This window comes from Neopelma chrysocephalum, unplaced genomic scaffold (assembly GCF_003984885.1).
Source record: "Neopelma chrysocephalum unplaced genomic scaffold, ASM398488v2 Primary Assembly neopelma1_42, whole genome shotgun sequence".
NCBI classification, from domain to species: Eukaryota; Metazoa; Chordata; class Aves; order Passeriformes; family Pipridae; genus Neopelma; species Neopelma chrysocephalum.
Window position 1 is genome coordinate 13,052,549 of NW_020897700.1, and position 16,394 is coordinate 13,068,942.

At 38.8% G+C, this 16,394-nt stretch overlaps 1 protein-coding gene across 3 annotated transcripts in view; it reads right to left on the bottom strand.

Annotated features, from left to right (window-relative positions):
• Positions 1 to 16,394, bottom strand: part of GALNTL6 (polypeptide N-acetylgalactosaminyltransferase like 6) — a 481,442-nt gene that overhangs the window by 65,214 nt on the left and 399,834 nt on the right. For all 3 annotated transcript variants that reach the window (XM_027676722.1, XM_027676721.1, XM_027676723.1), the window contains one exon: positions 15,424 to 15,607. In XM_027676722.1, coding sequence (XP_027532523.1) covers positions 15,424 to 15,607 — 184 coding nt within the window. The remainder of the gene's footprint in view (positions 1 to 15,423; positions 15,608 to 16,394) is intronic.

Consider the following 16,394-nt stretch of genomic DNA (forward strand, 5'->3'; position numbering starts at 1 on the left):
CCCTAAATTTGGTGGTTTAAACACAGATTAAGTATTCTATAATATCTACCATCATCCTTTTCTTTTCTCTTCTTCCCTCATCCAGAGTCAGTCAATAAACCTGTCTCTTGCCTGTGCAAAATTTCATAGTAGGCATACATAGTCTTGCACACCACACAAATCCTCCTCCTTCTCACTCTAGATCAGATTTGCAAAACACAGCAGTTGTTGTACCCAGTAGAGCACTCCTGGGAGCATTCTGAATTTTAAGCTACTTTTGAGACCCAGAAGAATATGCCCACCCTTTTCAGTTACGCTGTACCCAGTAGGATCATTTGCACCAGCAATGATGCCCCAGATCTGCAGGTTTCTGGGTGCTTGACATGAGAATCACACAATCACTCCAATTTTGGAAGAACATGAGGAAGCCACAGACAGCACAACCTTCATCTCAAACAACTTTTCCCTGGCTCACCTCCTCTGCTTGTTGTTATCAGAGCGTGTTGACCCTACCTTCAGGACAGGAAAGTGTGTCTGCAAGGTGCACTCAGACTGATGACATTCAGTATTTCACTTGGAGAACACCAGCTGGAGTGTCCCTGAAGCCAACTCTGACATCACTCCTGCAGGTAACTAACACGGATGGATGGCTAATTTGGCTTTAAGCCTGTCCTCCAGGATGTTCTACTCAGTAATCAAGCTTGCTTCTGATAATGAGAAAACCTAACAATTCTAACAAAACACTTGGCTTTATGCCGGCATTTCTGGTTTTTCTCATTTATTTTCCATAACACTGACATTTGCACTCAGAAATCTATAATTCAAAACATTTTCCTTGTTGAAATCAGTTTCTTTTTTAAATCTTATAGAATACTTGCACACACTTTTCTCTGAGCATAGCTGTGACTCAAAATTATTTCATTAATGATATTTTGAAATTTATCTTCATGGATCAAAAGTTCCACATTCTGAGCTGTATTTGTTGTGACCAGTCAACTGAATCAACTGGTATGGTACTGCTCTTTCTCCTTGCTTGTGTGAATATACTGCTGCCCATTGACTTTCCAATAAGGCCTGTACACAGAAAGCTGAAATATGTTTTCCACATGTTTTAAAGATAATAAAGGTATGTATGCATCAACTGAAGACCAAGCAAAAGGGATTCAAGTTGACATTAAATATTGGTGACATTTATTTTTGTGTTATTCCCTTAAATTAAAACGTGATAACTAAATGTCAAAAAATATTTTAGGAAATGTTAGATTTTTTTAATTATTATTATTTCTGCCAAAGAAATAATAAACTAGTTAATTTAAATTAGTTAAATTATAAAGAAGAGTAACAGCTGGAGAAAATGGGGGAAGAAAGCCTAATATGTGGTGGCAAAACCTGGCCTCAGCAGTCCTCTGTGGATGCTTCTGTCTTAACACTTCAGCACCAGAGTGTTTTAAGTTCAGTATGAGAAAGACTAGATAGAAAATTGGATGGCTGAAAAATTGTTCGCAAATTCAAATGCAGATAGCTGCAAGACACATATGCATTAGCAGTGACATCCAGCAATAAAAAAGACTACCTCATGAGAGCCACAACTGGATCAATTGAACATTTGCAAGAATAGCTGTCCCAAGGATCTGAGATATGCAAGGTCAGATTGTTCAGGAATGGAAGAAGCAAGTAACAGATAAGCCTTGGAAAGGGCAAAGACAACTTTAAGATCTATGAGTAGAGATCGTTCCAGCAGATATAGGTCAACTCCTGAGGACTGCATGCAGTATAATGCTGCATACAAATCTGGCCTGCGTTTTTCAGAAACAGAGAAATGAAAATAAACTTAGAGCTGTGCCAGAACAACGAGAGGAATATGGAGCTGGTATTTTATGAGAAGAGGCTGAAGAAGGCCAATGAAGTGAAGACTGAAACAGGATGTGATTTCTCTTTAGCAACAGACCAGGAATTATTTGACAGATCAAATATTTTTAAACAACCTGACTGTTTAGGTATATTCAATAATTTCCAGAAAGACCAGCATTTTCAGAGATCTGAAGCATCATCTCTGCTGCTGTCAAATTGCAGGAAGCTCTCTAGCCCTGCTGGTGTTACAGCTTTATGGGTTGAACTCCACATTCTTCTGCTTCAGTTCCAATCTTGGAGTATTTTGGATTCTCTATTATGTCCGGAATGTCACGACATGCAGAAATTCACAAATTCACTTAATTAAGTTTTATAATTAACTTTCCCTATTTGCGTCAAATGAAACCATTCAAAAATCAGCTATCTTAAGAACTACAGTGATTGTCTCATCAGGTAATTTATGTTTCTGCTTGTACCTATTGTTTATAGATACATATAGATACCTTTCAAACTTCTTTCAGTTATCTTCCACATTTTTGGAAAAATCCTGTTCCAGTTGGATAATAGTTACTTTTCTGATCAGTGCATGATCCTAGTTTGTGTTATTTCTGCAACTATTTGAAGGAATTGCTCAGACAAAAAAAACAATTCAGAAGAAACTTACACCATTTAGCATCTGAATTCTAGCACTGCTTAACACAAACCTCTGCAGAAAAAGCTATTTAATTCTAAGTGGCTCATATGATTTTTTTGTAGATGCATCTAATGTGGTATCTAATCTAAACTGACCCCTGTAAAACTAACTCTGTGTGTGTGTGAATGGGAGAGAGTTACTATTACTCAGGCCAAGCAGTAGATTTCTAGTTTCACCAGGCACTGTACTGTATTTATTCTTTATATGACTACTAGGGAGATTTTGTATTTTATATTCCTCACAATAGTTAAGATTTTACCGATGTGTCTTTAGTAGGAAGCTTTCTGAAGCTAGCAACTTGCTAATTAAGTAGAAATGCCAGACAAAAGATTTTAAGGTGCAAGTAGACAGGATGTGACATCATCTCTAATAGGTGAATTCCCCATCATAAAGAATGAGAAAGTAAAATCTTTGGAGAAAATTAAGGTATGAAAGAACACTCTGTTCTCTAATTTTGTGCCTGTTTAATGTCCTCCCCTTCTCCCTCGGGATATGAGGAAAAAGTTGTAGTGTCTCAAAGACAACAGAAGCATGACAGAATCCACGTGAGAATGAGAGGAGATGATATCCTGACTTGTGAGGAAAAGGAGAAGAGGGCAGCTGCAATCTTAAAATATTCTGTAACCAGGGCCAAAGGCTATAGGAAAAATAAGTTTCAGGATTACATTTGCCCTTTTCACAGCTGTTTTCACACTGGAGAGTCATCCTTATCTATGATCATTAGCTTCTACAAACAGCTTTTCTCTTCCTCTACTGCTACCAATGGATGACACTATTCTGAAAGAAATGCAGTTCACTTTGACTTTGAACTTTTTGTTACCAAAATTCAGCCTGTTCTATTTGCTAACTTCTAAACTGACATTGGGATTTTTTTTCTTTCCCCTTTTTTTGCCATCTGTATGCAGCACTAAAACTGATAATCACCTGACAGGTCATCTGAGTTCTTTGCTATAACACATTTTTCAGTTTCTCTTTTAAAAAATTATTTCTTTACTGACATCATTCCTGTCATACTATTAATCTTTGAGTTGCACAGGAATAACTTTCTATAGGTCTGCTGTGTATTTGGCTATTGGATGTGCTCATGCATTCCTACTGAAAGGCTCTGTAGGTGGCTTTAGATAGGTACTTTTTTCTGATTTAAAATTTTTTTTGTACTTTCTACATTAAGACCTAGGCTAATATGCATATGTCAATGAGTTTGAAATCAGTGGCTTCATTCATATGTGGCCAAACAACTTTGAACAAACATCTCCTGAAAATCGTGGATATACATTATTTTAATATCATAAGAAAAGCTTTTACAGGCAAAACACCACTTGCGTTTCATTTAAGCTAACATTTTGATGGGACTTTGTCACATCGTCCAGTAGGTGGAGATGTAAGTCCAAGAAAAGGAGAAAACAGCTATTTGGCAGTCCTTGATGCAATTGAAGGTTTGTATAATACAATTTATCTGAACTTAGATTTCTTAATAAGCATTAGATGAGACAGATGAAATCTGTCTGCAGTTAAAGCCCATCTACCAGCCTTCTTTGCCACAGACATTCTTACAGCCTATGGTCAGCTGTGCCCGCAGAGCTTAGGAAACTTTCGTATCCAACAAAGTATTAATGAACGTAATAAGGCAAAAAGCTAAACAGGTGATCAAAACTCATAATTTCTAATACATGAATATGTAAAATCAAGTATTTTTAAAAAGCTTGATCAGTATCTTGTTACACCACATCAAAAAAAAGTATAGTTTCAGGTATCCACTACTCACATTTTGACAAGTTTTGAGTCCTTTCATGCCTACAGAAATTATGAGCATGTTATTACCTTTCAGTACATATACGAAATATTACTACTTTCATTGAGACAGTCTCAATACTCTGTTTTGGCATTAAAAATTTATGAATCTATTAAACTACCATTACAGGAACTCATACTGGAAATTGGTTGCAATAATATCTTCTGATATACAAAACAGACAATCATGTCTCTTAACATCACTGCTATAGAATAATAATATTCCTATCTGTAGCAGAAATGGAAATGCAAACAAAAGTAGTAATATAAGATAAAGTATAAAAATTAAGGTAATATAGTTGAACATTTATAACAACATCTTTGTTTTGGTTATGCGGTTTGGTTTAAGGTCAAATGAAAACACCCCTGAAATAACAGGGCCCATATGAATTAGACGTATCAACTAATTATATATATATACAACTAACAAAGGACTATTCATCTTCCCTGAATGCCCTTTGAACAAATCAGGAACAAAGATTGTGCTTTGAACAGTTTTGCTGTTTAAACTGTCATTCTGTCAAAAAAATAACTACATGATGGGCTAGGCATTAAAACCTACTGCAAAGCAGAACGCTGGGAACTTGAAACTTTTCCTGTGGGCTGACAGCTTAGGGTTTGCTCTCCTTCATAGCCTTTGGAGTCTCTTCAAAACCACTACCCAGTGCTCCCCAGACAGTGGTCTGAAAAAATTGCTCCAAACTACTTTCTTCCCCGTCATTTACCTTTTCCTCGGGTAGTCTGCGAGGTCCTTCGCATGTCTGCAGTGTTTTGAAAGGGAAAAATGTTGTTACTGTTCTCCCACTGTGCTCCTCCTGGCTTATCACCAACTCTTCCACTCCTAATTCACCGCATGTCCACAGGTCATTTGCACTCATGGGAAAACAGAGTGGTTATTTGCCCTAGCACAAAAAAGCCAGGGAATTTCTGTGGCATCAGCTAAACTTTCTGCTGAAGAACTAGGAGAGCGGAGGGAGTGGGGTCTCCTCTCTCCTTGCAGGCATCTCATTCTCTGTAGGGGGCAAATGGACTTGTGAAATTTCATGCCTACAGTGACTTTCCAGCACTGAAAATAGCACTGATACACCACTTTAACAACAGAAAATATCAGAAGGGTTGATTTTCCAAATAATTCACTTGAAGAGGTATTTCTCTGCTTGTTTTGCCAAAAACAAAAGAGGTATATTTAGAAATGAGCACAGCTGATACATGAATCTTGTTCCCTAACAAAGGACACTGTCTTGGCAGTTTATGGAAGAGCTAATGTCAACTGTTTTAAGCCTCATTTGTTCCTCGTCTCTCAAAAGATATGCATAGCATTTTATAAATAAACAAACATAGCAAAATTCCGAGTGTTTATCATAATTTTCACCTCACAGGTTGCAGGAGGCATTTACCTTGCCTCTTGACAAAAGTTGTCTTCCACCTAGAATAATGATATTTTGGTTGCTTACATGAAAACAAAGCAGGTGCTAGTTTGTCTGGGGATAATTCAGAATGTGATCTCTCATGTCTTACTTCTAAGGTCCTCATCATGACAATGCCAATACTGAACTCTCCTAAGATTGTAAATAAAGTATGTATTCACTCTTCTTTTCTCACTCAAGTCTCAGATAAAAGATCTGATTCACAGATAAACTGCCAGGGTTAACAACTGCAGAAATATGGAAGATATGTAATTGCTGTCAGAGATGCAAAAGTGCTAATAGCCTATAATCCAACACCAAAATGGAAATTGTCTGAGATTATCTGCAAACATTGTCCTGCATCTGATTCATTTCAGTGTTGCATTAAAAATCTGCATGGTGCAATTCAGCAGCTGCACTCCCTGGAGCTTTAAGAAGGGCTTTATCCATAACTGTATCAGATTGGAACATGTGCCCATGAGATCCTAGATCTTGATCTCAGGGCTGGAAAGGGACCTGAAGAGCCAGTTGCCATTGTGCTATAAATATGATGCCATTTACAGGATGTGGAGCAATTCTTCTGCACCATTTTATAAAGGTTTGCTTGGCTGGAAGCAAGGCGTCCAAATCTGACAAATTTTCAAGGGCCACAGTGTGGTATATGCTGCATTTTTGGCTGAAAAATTGGATTGTTGGAAAGTCAGGGACTTCACATATCTTGACTTCTGGCATGGACCAAACAGACATTATTGCAGTCAGGATTTAGAACAGAATTTGCCATTTGCATAAACCTCAAGTGAAGTGCAAATAACACTGCAATAGGCTGTAAAAAATTGGAGGGTTAATCAGAATTAAAAAAATCTTAGCAAATTGAAGTGAAGTAAACAAAGAAAAAAAGACAAAATTCTAAATGTTCAGCTACAAAATATCACATGGATCTAGGGATAATGAAGACAGATCATCCTTTTGGACATGGCACTTGAAATAGATATGAAGATAAATGCCTTGCCTTTAGATATGTAAAATCTGAATTGCAAGAAGAGGATGATGAACACTTGGCTAGATATCAGTTCTGCAGAAAATGATGTGGAGATTACACCACAGCACAAGCCTGGCATGAATCAATACTGTCAAGGAAATATAAACAGGAACATAGTCTCTGAGACAGGCAAAATCACCTGCCTATTCTACTAGGAAATGACAAGACTTTGGCTGGTGCAGTAGGCTCTCAGTATGGAAATAGTCCAGAGAAGAGCAAAGATAACCATCAGAGATTTAGAAAACACTACTTACTAAGAGAAACTCAAGAAAAGAATACAATTTACTTGAAAATGAACAATGAACTGATCTGAAATGAGTCCTCAAGTACTTAAAAGGTCTGGTCCCAGTGTATATGACAAAATTTAAAAGGGTTAAAATGTGGTAAGAAAGTTTCTGATTGGATATTCTAAGAATAGCACTGAAATACTGTCTCTATATAAATTTCTTTCCAGATCCTTCTCTTCATGCTTCCAGCACACACTGCATTGGCAGGTTAAGTTCTTCAGAGTAGAAGCCAGAAAAATCTCTTCACCTCAGGGCTAAAGAGATCCTACACCAAGATAGCTGGACAGTCAGAATTATTCTATGCAGACAAAAAATCAGAAGGTATTGGCAGGTGAAGATGCTTAGTTGATTACTGCCTCTGAAAAAAGAACCCTGAGCAGTGGAGGAAAAGCACTGTGATACTGTGGAGTTCCTGCAGACCCTGCAGAGCAAGGGGTAAATGACACACACAGAGTCCTGCCCAACCCCAACTGCTCATACTGGGCAGATGCTAAAGAGTATTAGTAAACTTGGGCAGATGAGAATGTATGGAACTTGCATCAACTTACAGATTTGAAAGTGGTTTGGCACAGAGTTTTCTGATAAAATTAATTGGTTCAGTCTTTGTTCTCTCTTCTTTTGGAAGCAAATGGAGCACTAGATTGAGGTTTCAGACAGCAATAGATCATTCTTTAAATTAACTGCAACAACTGTCATAGTTTGAAATTGGCCACCCCTGAGAGTCGGGGGCTCAGAGGTGATGGGGGTGCCAGGGCAGTGTTCCCCGGAGGGCCAATCACCACTCGTCTTGTTCGCTTCTGCTCAAAATCATATATACACAGCACCGGAAGTTGTTGGCATATTTTTTCTGTTGGTGTCTGCTGTGTGTAGGTGTAGAAGGCCAGGGGGTGGCTGGGCTCCTTCTTTCCCCCCCTGCTCTGGAGGGGGAGGGAAGCCCTGCGGCCCCCCAACTCTGCCTAGGCCAGAGTTAGAGACAGCATTGGAGTGAGTGTATGTTTGTGAGGGACGTGACTCACAAACAACTGGTAAGCGAGGAGAGAGAAGGCAGGCCTTGCAGCCAAGCCCTCTTTCCTCCCCCCCCTTTCGCAGTTATGCTGTGGAGGGAGGCCTTTTTTTCTTTCCCTCCACTGTAAAGTGGAGGAGAGGCTCAGCTTTTGAAGCAGAGCCAAGTGGATGGGCTGATAACAAAACAGCTCGGCGCTCGGGAGAAGGATCCCAGGCGAAACTGGAGACGGGCCAAGAGGCTCGGGAGTTGCCCTGGTGAAGCTGACCGGGGGCAGCTGAAAACTGACTTGGAGGAATGAAGATTCCAAACACCTACTGTGATAAGCTACACTACAGCAGCAGAGAACCGAGGTATGAGACTGAGAGAGAGATCACACAGCAGAAATGACACAGGACCAAGGAGAAAGGACTGAGAGTCACCTTCTTGGACTTTGTGAGGAGAAAAGACTGCAGCAAACAGCTGAAGGTTGGTTTGGGGGGAATGTTCAGGGGCCCCGAACACTCCCATAAGAGAGGGACTGCGTTACGTATCAGCCTTGAAAGGCTTTTCCTGGACTAATTGAGGGAGGAGCTTTGAAAGGACTGATAGAAGTGTTATATATATATACATAGTTGCTTTTAGTTTGGACAGTATATTTATTTGTGTAAATAAATGTATATACTTCCCCTTCCCCCTATAGAAGCCTCTTGCCTGAAAGTTTTTCTCTTCGGTGTTGGGATAAATTGTGGGAAGGGGTGGGGAGTAGGAGCCTGGAAATTAGATTTTGGATTTCTAATGTGGCTCAAACTGCCACACAACCAAATAGAAATGGAAGTGAATACAGCAGTTGCTCCCAACTTTATGCCAATAAACACTACAGAATATAATAGAAGGGTGTTGGTTTTCTGTTTATTAGTACCAATAGGTGTCACCAAATTCTATATGAATGTCCTAGAGAAAATGGCTTAAAAACATATAATTAAAAATAAAAATAATTGCTTTAAAAAGGTGATTTTCTTTGTGGAAAATTGTTCAGACATGATTTAAATAATTTTGAAAGTTAAGTCATCTCTATCAATAGCATGTTGACAGTGTTAAATAGCTCACCTGTATGCATTAAGCAACATATCTCTGTCGTCTTCTTGGCCACCATCCTAGTCTTTTTTATGTAAAGGCATATTAAAACAATGCCCAGAAACTTCTTATTTTTCTAATTACTGGTAGTTTTGGTGACCCATTCTATGAATCTGCCCCAGAATGTGGATATATAGGCTGTCAAGCTCTAAAGTTAATAACTGTGTAAAGCAGCAGGCTAACAGCTCTAGAAACATTACATTCAAGATGTTTACATTTTTTGTCAGCCATGATGATCCAAACATTAAAGAAAACTGGAAACATGAGTTTCCACAGAAACAGAACAACACAGATACTTTGGCATTGCAGTATAAAGGCATTAGGAACAAAATTAGTGCCCTTTGTCTTGGGTGGCATAAGCTGCTATGAACATTTCAGTGAAAAGTTGTATATCAAATCTGAATCTACCCAATTCAATGAGCATGTAGAATTAACTAATTCCTTGACTAAATCCTTAATTAAAATGTAACCAGCAGAAGCTTTTTATCCTTGATTTTTATTTCTTTTAGTCTGACAGGTTACATTATCTCTCTTCTGAACTGGTCCTCAGAGAAAATGTACCGGTTGTACAGAACCTCTACACTGAAATCCTATAAAAGGCAGGACAATATGATCCAATATGAGCAAATGCATACTCACAGATTGTGTGCTAGTGTTGACATTTTTCATTGAAAAAAATTCTGAGATTTCATGGGGCCATGGGTAGATGACAGTTTGTGAAAGCTATTGTTATATCCACTACTGTTAACTCCACTAGCAGTCTTTTACAGACCATAGCTTGTCAAAACAATAAATCAAGACTGTACGTTACGCAAACTCACACTGGTTAGAGACTGCTTCTCTGTAGAATAATGCCTTTGCTTAAAACATTCCTATAGCACAGTTCAAAATAGAAGATTATACTTAGACTTTAAAGAAATAGATGATTGTTTCTGGTTGTGAAAGGTTTTATGAATATGTTTATAGGCAGAAATCAGCCATAAAAGACATAAAACTCCCATAAAGCACTGGAAGCTATAGAACAGAAATCATTGTCCAAAGCACTTTCTGAACTTCAGAAAATGATAATAAAATTGTAAAAGTACTTGTCAGAGTTGAAATGCAGTCTTAGCAAAGGCTTTCTTTACACCAACATGTTGTAAGAAGTATATATTTAAACAGTGAAAGTAAGGAGCTGCAGAAAAACTATTTCTGAGAGGATGTCAAATTCGAATAAAAGAGCATCCTGATGAGAGCGTGCAAAATAATGATATGATTCTAGATACACAATTCAACAGAAAATGCCAAGTAACCTTCCAATCTTACACAGAACTGACTACATTAAGGTCCTACATTACATTCAAGGTTGAGAGCCTGTGATGCAAGAGAAAAGAAACGTACTGATCACCCAGTTTCATCTCTTGAGTACGTCCAAAATTTTACCCAAAAGTACATCCATTAAATATAAGTGGTCCTTATTACTGTGAGAGCCTTGTGATGGTGGAGTGATTCTAGTTCTGTTTTATAAATGGACGTTACAAAGTTGTTTCTACTTACTTGAATAAGCTCATATTTGCAAAACTATTGTCCTGGTCCTTTGCTAGAATTACACGACTCTTCGGCTTTGTCTGCCCTCAGGGAGGGCTGGAGATCACAGCTCTACACCGGAAGGCAAACAAAGAACTCTTGAAGAGTAAGGAGTGGTCATACACCAAAACACTTCTAACTTTCTCAGGTAGATGCTAAAAGTCTTGGCATCCAGAAAGTAGCATAACACTTCTCTCATTGGTCAGAATTTCCATCTGAGTTGCAATGCAATGTTGTTAGGTCTCACCTGCACCTTTCCTTCCCTCCTGCATCATAAAGTTACACTATCATAAAACTGCTCCAAGGAGCTGTGAAGCCCATTTATACCCTAATTGATCTGTGCTATGTTAATCTTCTCGATTAGTTTGTGGATTTTCCAAATAGTTTTTTGAATTGAATTGATGTTTTCTTGTCTGTTTAAAAATATGTTTCTGCTGGCATGAATGGACACTGATGCTGGTTTACAGATCAGGCATGTGATAACATGAATTGATGTAATGTAAGTGCTGCCAGGAAATAAAGAGCAGTCATCCCCAGCAGGCTTCAGCATATCAAACCTCTGCTTTAACCTTCCAAAGAGCTTTTAGCCCAGACAGGCTACTAAATCACATAAACTGACATGCTGTATATCACAGTCCACCAAAGTAACAAAGTTGCCCTATTAGTTTAAGTGGTGATCGCTTGGGTTAGGCAAACTCCTCCTGACACCAGGGTGCTTGCATCACAGAAAGAAACAGCCACAGAAGAGCATGCTCTTATGTCCCAAATCTGCGTGTCCTGTAAGGGCATACTCTCAAACCTCTGCCATGACAGAGGAACAAACCAGCAAGAGATAATAGGCCAAGGTGACCTTTGCCACAAAGGCAAATGTTTATCTCTGGTCCTCCCTTGCTAATAGACTAGAAGAAAATTCCCGAAGTCATCTCCAATTCTGCTGAATGATCACTGACTCTGGGATAAAGACAGTGCACATCACCATGACATGATGAGGATTTCACAATTATCTGACAATTTCCTGTCATACATCAGAACACCAATTTGTCTTATGTCATTTACACAACCTTAAATGAATCACAAGAAAATAGCATGAAGTCCCCTTCAAAGTGTATTAGGGTAGTTGTATATGAATTGCAAGAGAAAAATCACTGCAGTCACTGTGATGAGCTGCAACTGTGACAGATCAGTTGAATATAAAACAATATAAAACTTCTGTTGTTTCTTGGCACATGAAAAAGGGAAATCAAGGAGTTGAGAGATTTAGTCTCTGGATGAGAAGACAATATTATAAGGGGCAAAGTCCAGTTTCCATGCACCTAAAAATTCAGTGTATCCTGAAAAATAGCTGCAGAGATCTTTCAGAGAAGTAGCTATCTTAAAAGCTACATAAGATTCATTTTTGGAATAATGTTAAACTTTCCTAAATGCTGCAAATGAACATAGAACAATATCCAATAATTAACAAGAGAGCTTTGATTGAAAATACATTTTACATGTCTGTAGTTTGGTTCAGTGAAACCTATGGGAAACTTGGCATGGCCAGCGACAAAGTACACATGAACCAAACTGATAAAATTTATGGATTAATGAAGCCTGATCCAACCCCAAATTTCAAATTTGTCACATGATCCCAGGTTGGTGTTAGTACATCATCTCTACCTGAATTTGACACTGGAAGATTTTGAGAGTGTTTTACCTAAAGTCATAAACATCAAGCCATAACTTGCTGCAAAGCTACTTGTTGTGAACAACTGCAGAGCGTCTGAGAAAGGGTGAGACTGTACATCAGGAAAAGCCAAGATGAAGCTCCAAATTCTGTCACAGCGAAAGGCGGAGATGCTGCCCCAGTAGAACCGCAGGTATAGGAACAATAAACCATGACTACACTCACACAACAAATGGATGGGGATATGTCTTCTTCACAAGAGGGATTCTAAACTGAAAGACTGGGTTTAGATAGATGGCATCCAATAAGAGAACATCAAGCACTGAGCACCATGGAACACAATTAAAAAGACCTTAAAAAGTGGGAAAAGATTAATTCCAGAAACACTAGCTCAGCTGGCATTGTAGCTTAGTAAGCTCCATGCTACTGTCACACCAAAAGCCTACCTGACAACATTTCAGTTGGCTGAGTCAACTGCAAACATGCTGCTGATGTCTGCTGCAGCAGTATTTTGATCATGTGCAGATGGAAAGCAAGTGTACCATACAGATAATACAACAACTGTTCTTAGGTTTTCTGTACCTTGATCTGGTTTTATGTACATTATTTTTTAGGTTGATGTGACCTTTTCTGCTTCGCACATATACTGCATTGGCATTTTAAGTGAGGGGAAAAAGTCATCAGCAAAATTTTTGGATCATGTATCCATTATTTGCTGGTGTTTTACTAAAAATGCTGGCAATTTTCCAGTTCATTAAGGTTCATCTCAGATCTGGCTCTGCTGGCAAGAAATAAAGCTATTAGGATGCCAATAGTAAAACATTTAACCTAAATTAAAAAAAAAAATAAAATCCCTACTGCTTGGAAAATAGTAACATAATAATTATGGCTGAAGCTGGCTGAAGTAATTTCTAGTTTTAATGTATATGTTTCTAAGGGAAAACTGTTCTGTCTCTTTAATTCCATAGAAGCTGTCTTGGTCAATTAAGTTACTGATAGCTAAAATGGTTTGTAACATTTACTGTATTTGTTGTAAGCAAGGTATTAAAAGCTTGAGGTCTCAGCAGAGAAGGCCCTAGGAGAAAAGCAGTACTGACTTCAAATTAGAAAATAATTTCTCCCCTAAGCAAAATTCATACTGATTATTTAAACCACTTCCATTCCCTTGCCATTCTAGGCAGAGGGTACTTTAAAGCAAGCATATTGTCCTAGCTCAGCCAGTCTCCAGTCCTGCTGGCATGTGAGGGGACAGACATGGTGGTTCCATGTGCAATGCTGCTTTGCCTCCTGCATCGCTCTGATGCAGATCCTGTGACAGCGAAAACAAAGGAAGACTCTCACTGATTTGTGTAAGAACTGGGAAGTCTTTCCACCTAACAAGTACTCAGATTACAAGGGATTTATAGGCTGCATTGTCCTATATCTTGTTCCTTGTGAACCCATTTATCTGCCCATGTGTTATGAATAATGTCAGGGCAAGGTGGGTATCAACTGCTGCCATACTGATTGGAACAGCAGTTCGTGCAAAACCACCACATCTATTCTGTACTGCAGAAAGCCTCATCTTTCTAGAAAGTTTCCTAAGAGCGCCTCCTTTTCTGGCCTCTCTTGCATTTGAGAGATGCATATTACAAATGTGTAAAATGGCTGATAAGCAACTCCATATTGCCCCACATGGCAATATAGAACTTCTACTTATACACAAACTTTGAATGCTGAACCAAATTATACAATGTCCTAGGTGACCTTCAGTAAGTGTCAAGAAATTACAACTGCTCAGAGGACCAAGAAGACTCGTGGAAGAGCAGTAGAGGCTCTGGTAACTCTGGAATGTTATGTATGTGATTGCAATAGCTGCATCTATGTTGTGGAGTGGTCACATTAGCAGCTGAAGAAAAGTACTTCGTCAGCACTTACATTAATACAAGATGAAGACTGAGAGGCCTGGATGGAGATAAGTAAAAAGGAACAAGTAGAATAATGAAAATAAGCCCACAAATATCACAATTACCTACTCTTCCCTATACAGAGCTGCTCAGTTCCTGGATATTAGGGTAAATTTCTGCATGAATTAGATCTATTACTTCAAGATAGTGCAGAGTCTGGGTCAGAGACATAGGTTTTCTGTTGCTATTGTTTCCAGGTTTTGCTTTGGGAAGGGGAAAATGCTGAGTTTTTAAACTGCCAAAACCCACAGTGTGGAGTTTCAGCCAGGGCTAAAGCATCAGAGCCCCCTCCGTTGCCAGCACTGCTGGAATGCGGCTGTGTGAGAGACTTGAACCATGTCTGTCTGTCTGTCCTTTCTCTGTTGATGCACATTAATCCTAGATGATCCTTACATGAGAACATTAAAAGAAAATATAAGAAAAAATGAACTACCTTTGTGAAAAGTAGGAGATCATTCCTGTGAATTAACTGATCTGTACAATACTGGGATTAGAGTCTGGCTTATCTAAAACTATTTACGAATCATCTTGAGACTGTTCAGGTTTGAGAGCTCTGTGTATAAGTTACAGCAATATACACAGTAGTTATAAACATCAGTTATAAACAAAGCATCTACTGGCATAATGTGGACTCAACTACTGATGCGTATATTGCATCAACCTTCAGCAAATGAAACATTAAACAAAGTCTGTTCAGGAAGTCTTCTGCGGAATAAACAGAATGCCCGTAATCGCATTCACTTCTTGTCCAATGCCAATAAGTGAACTACAAGTATGTGCCTGTTTCTTTTATTTATAACCACTGAGCTAGGTTGTGTTTCCAGGCACAGTTTGTGAATTTTGCAAATTGTTGCCCTGATCTTTTTCCTAGTTTTGAGGTTTTATAAACCTGTATCATCATCATCGTGGCTAGGCCTCGTGAATGAAGCTTTGGGATAAACCTGTATAGAAGCTGTTTAATTCTACTACCTTTCACTAGTAGGAAGTGGCCTACATGGAAATATCTGGGCTTCCATTCTGCTACAGTTACCTTTTCTCCTTGCTCTTCTTCATGTTTCCCCCTCCCCTTTATCACTACTTACTCAAAAGGGTCGCTGGGATCAGCTCTCTGGAGCTCTGGAGGAATCGGTATTCTTTTGTAGTACATTTCCCAGTCAAAAGCTCCTCGCATGGCATCCCCCGCCTGTGCCTCGTAGCCAAAGTGATTGTGGTCAATGACATCGATCATAGGACACACGATGGTTTTGTGGTTAAGTGCAATCTGGTCTGAAAAATGAAAGTAGAAAATAGGAAACGGCATGTCTAGTCAGGCCATCTATCATATTACTGCGAAGTGAATCCCACGGGTTTCTGATGTTTGAAGATTGCTTGCTTTGTGCCCTATGGCCCCCCAAATAATTTCATTTTCAAATCTGTATCAAACTTTTATCTAAAGTGGAATTAATGCAGTTGGGAAATGATTAGAAGTATTTACAGTTCTTTAAAGGGAGGCATATCCCTGTGAGACCCACATGAGTCCAGTCATGTATATCTCTGTCACTTTGCTACTCTGAGCTGTCCCCAATCTGTCAGCTATGAAACAAACCAGCAAGTAAACTGTAAAAATACTCCTTCAGCTGTGAGGAGTGTGTATGGCAAGCTCCTGCAAGAGGGATTTGCGTTCCTAAATGTGAATCTCAGCACTTGCAACCATTCAGCCACTGTTCCTACGGCTGTAGTGTGCATCAGCTTTGAGATCAAATGCTCTAAATTAAAGGCAAACTCCAACATGAAGAGCAAAACAGAGCTTGTGTCCTTTTCTTGTACCAATCTTTGAGACATGAGAAGGCTCCACAGTATTATTCTTACCTGCTTTCTAAAGAAAGCAGTTTGGGTTTGCTTTTTTTTTAAAGCAAAAAAATGTTAGAACTGTGAGGCTAAATAAAATTCCCATGTCTAGTATAAACTCAAGGTGGTCTTCAGTCTGCTTTGGTGAATCCTATTGTTCAATCCTATAGAACTCCTCCAAAAAAAAAGGCAAAAAAATAAGATACGCCAACTGCAAGAACTAGGC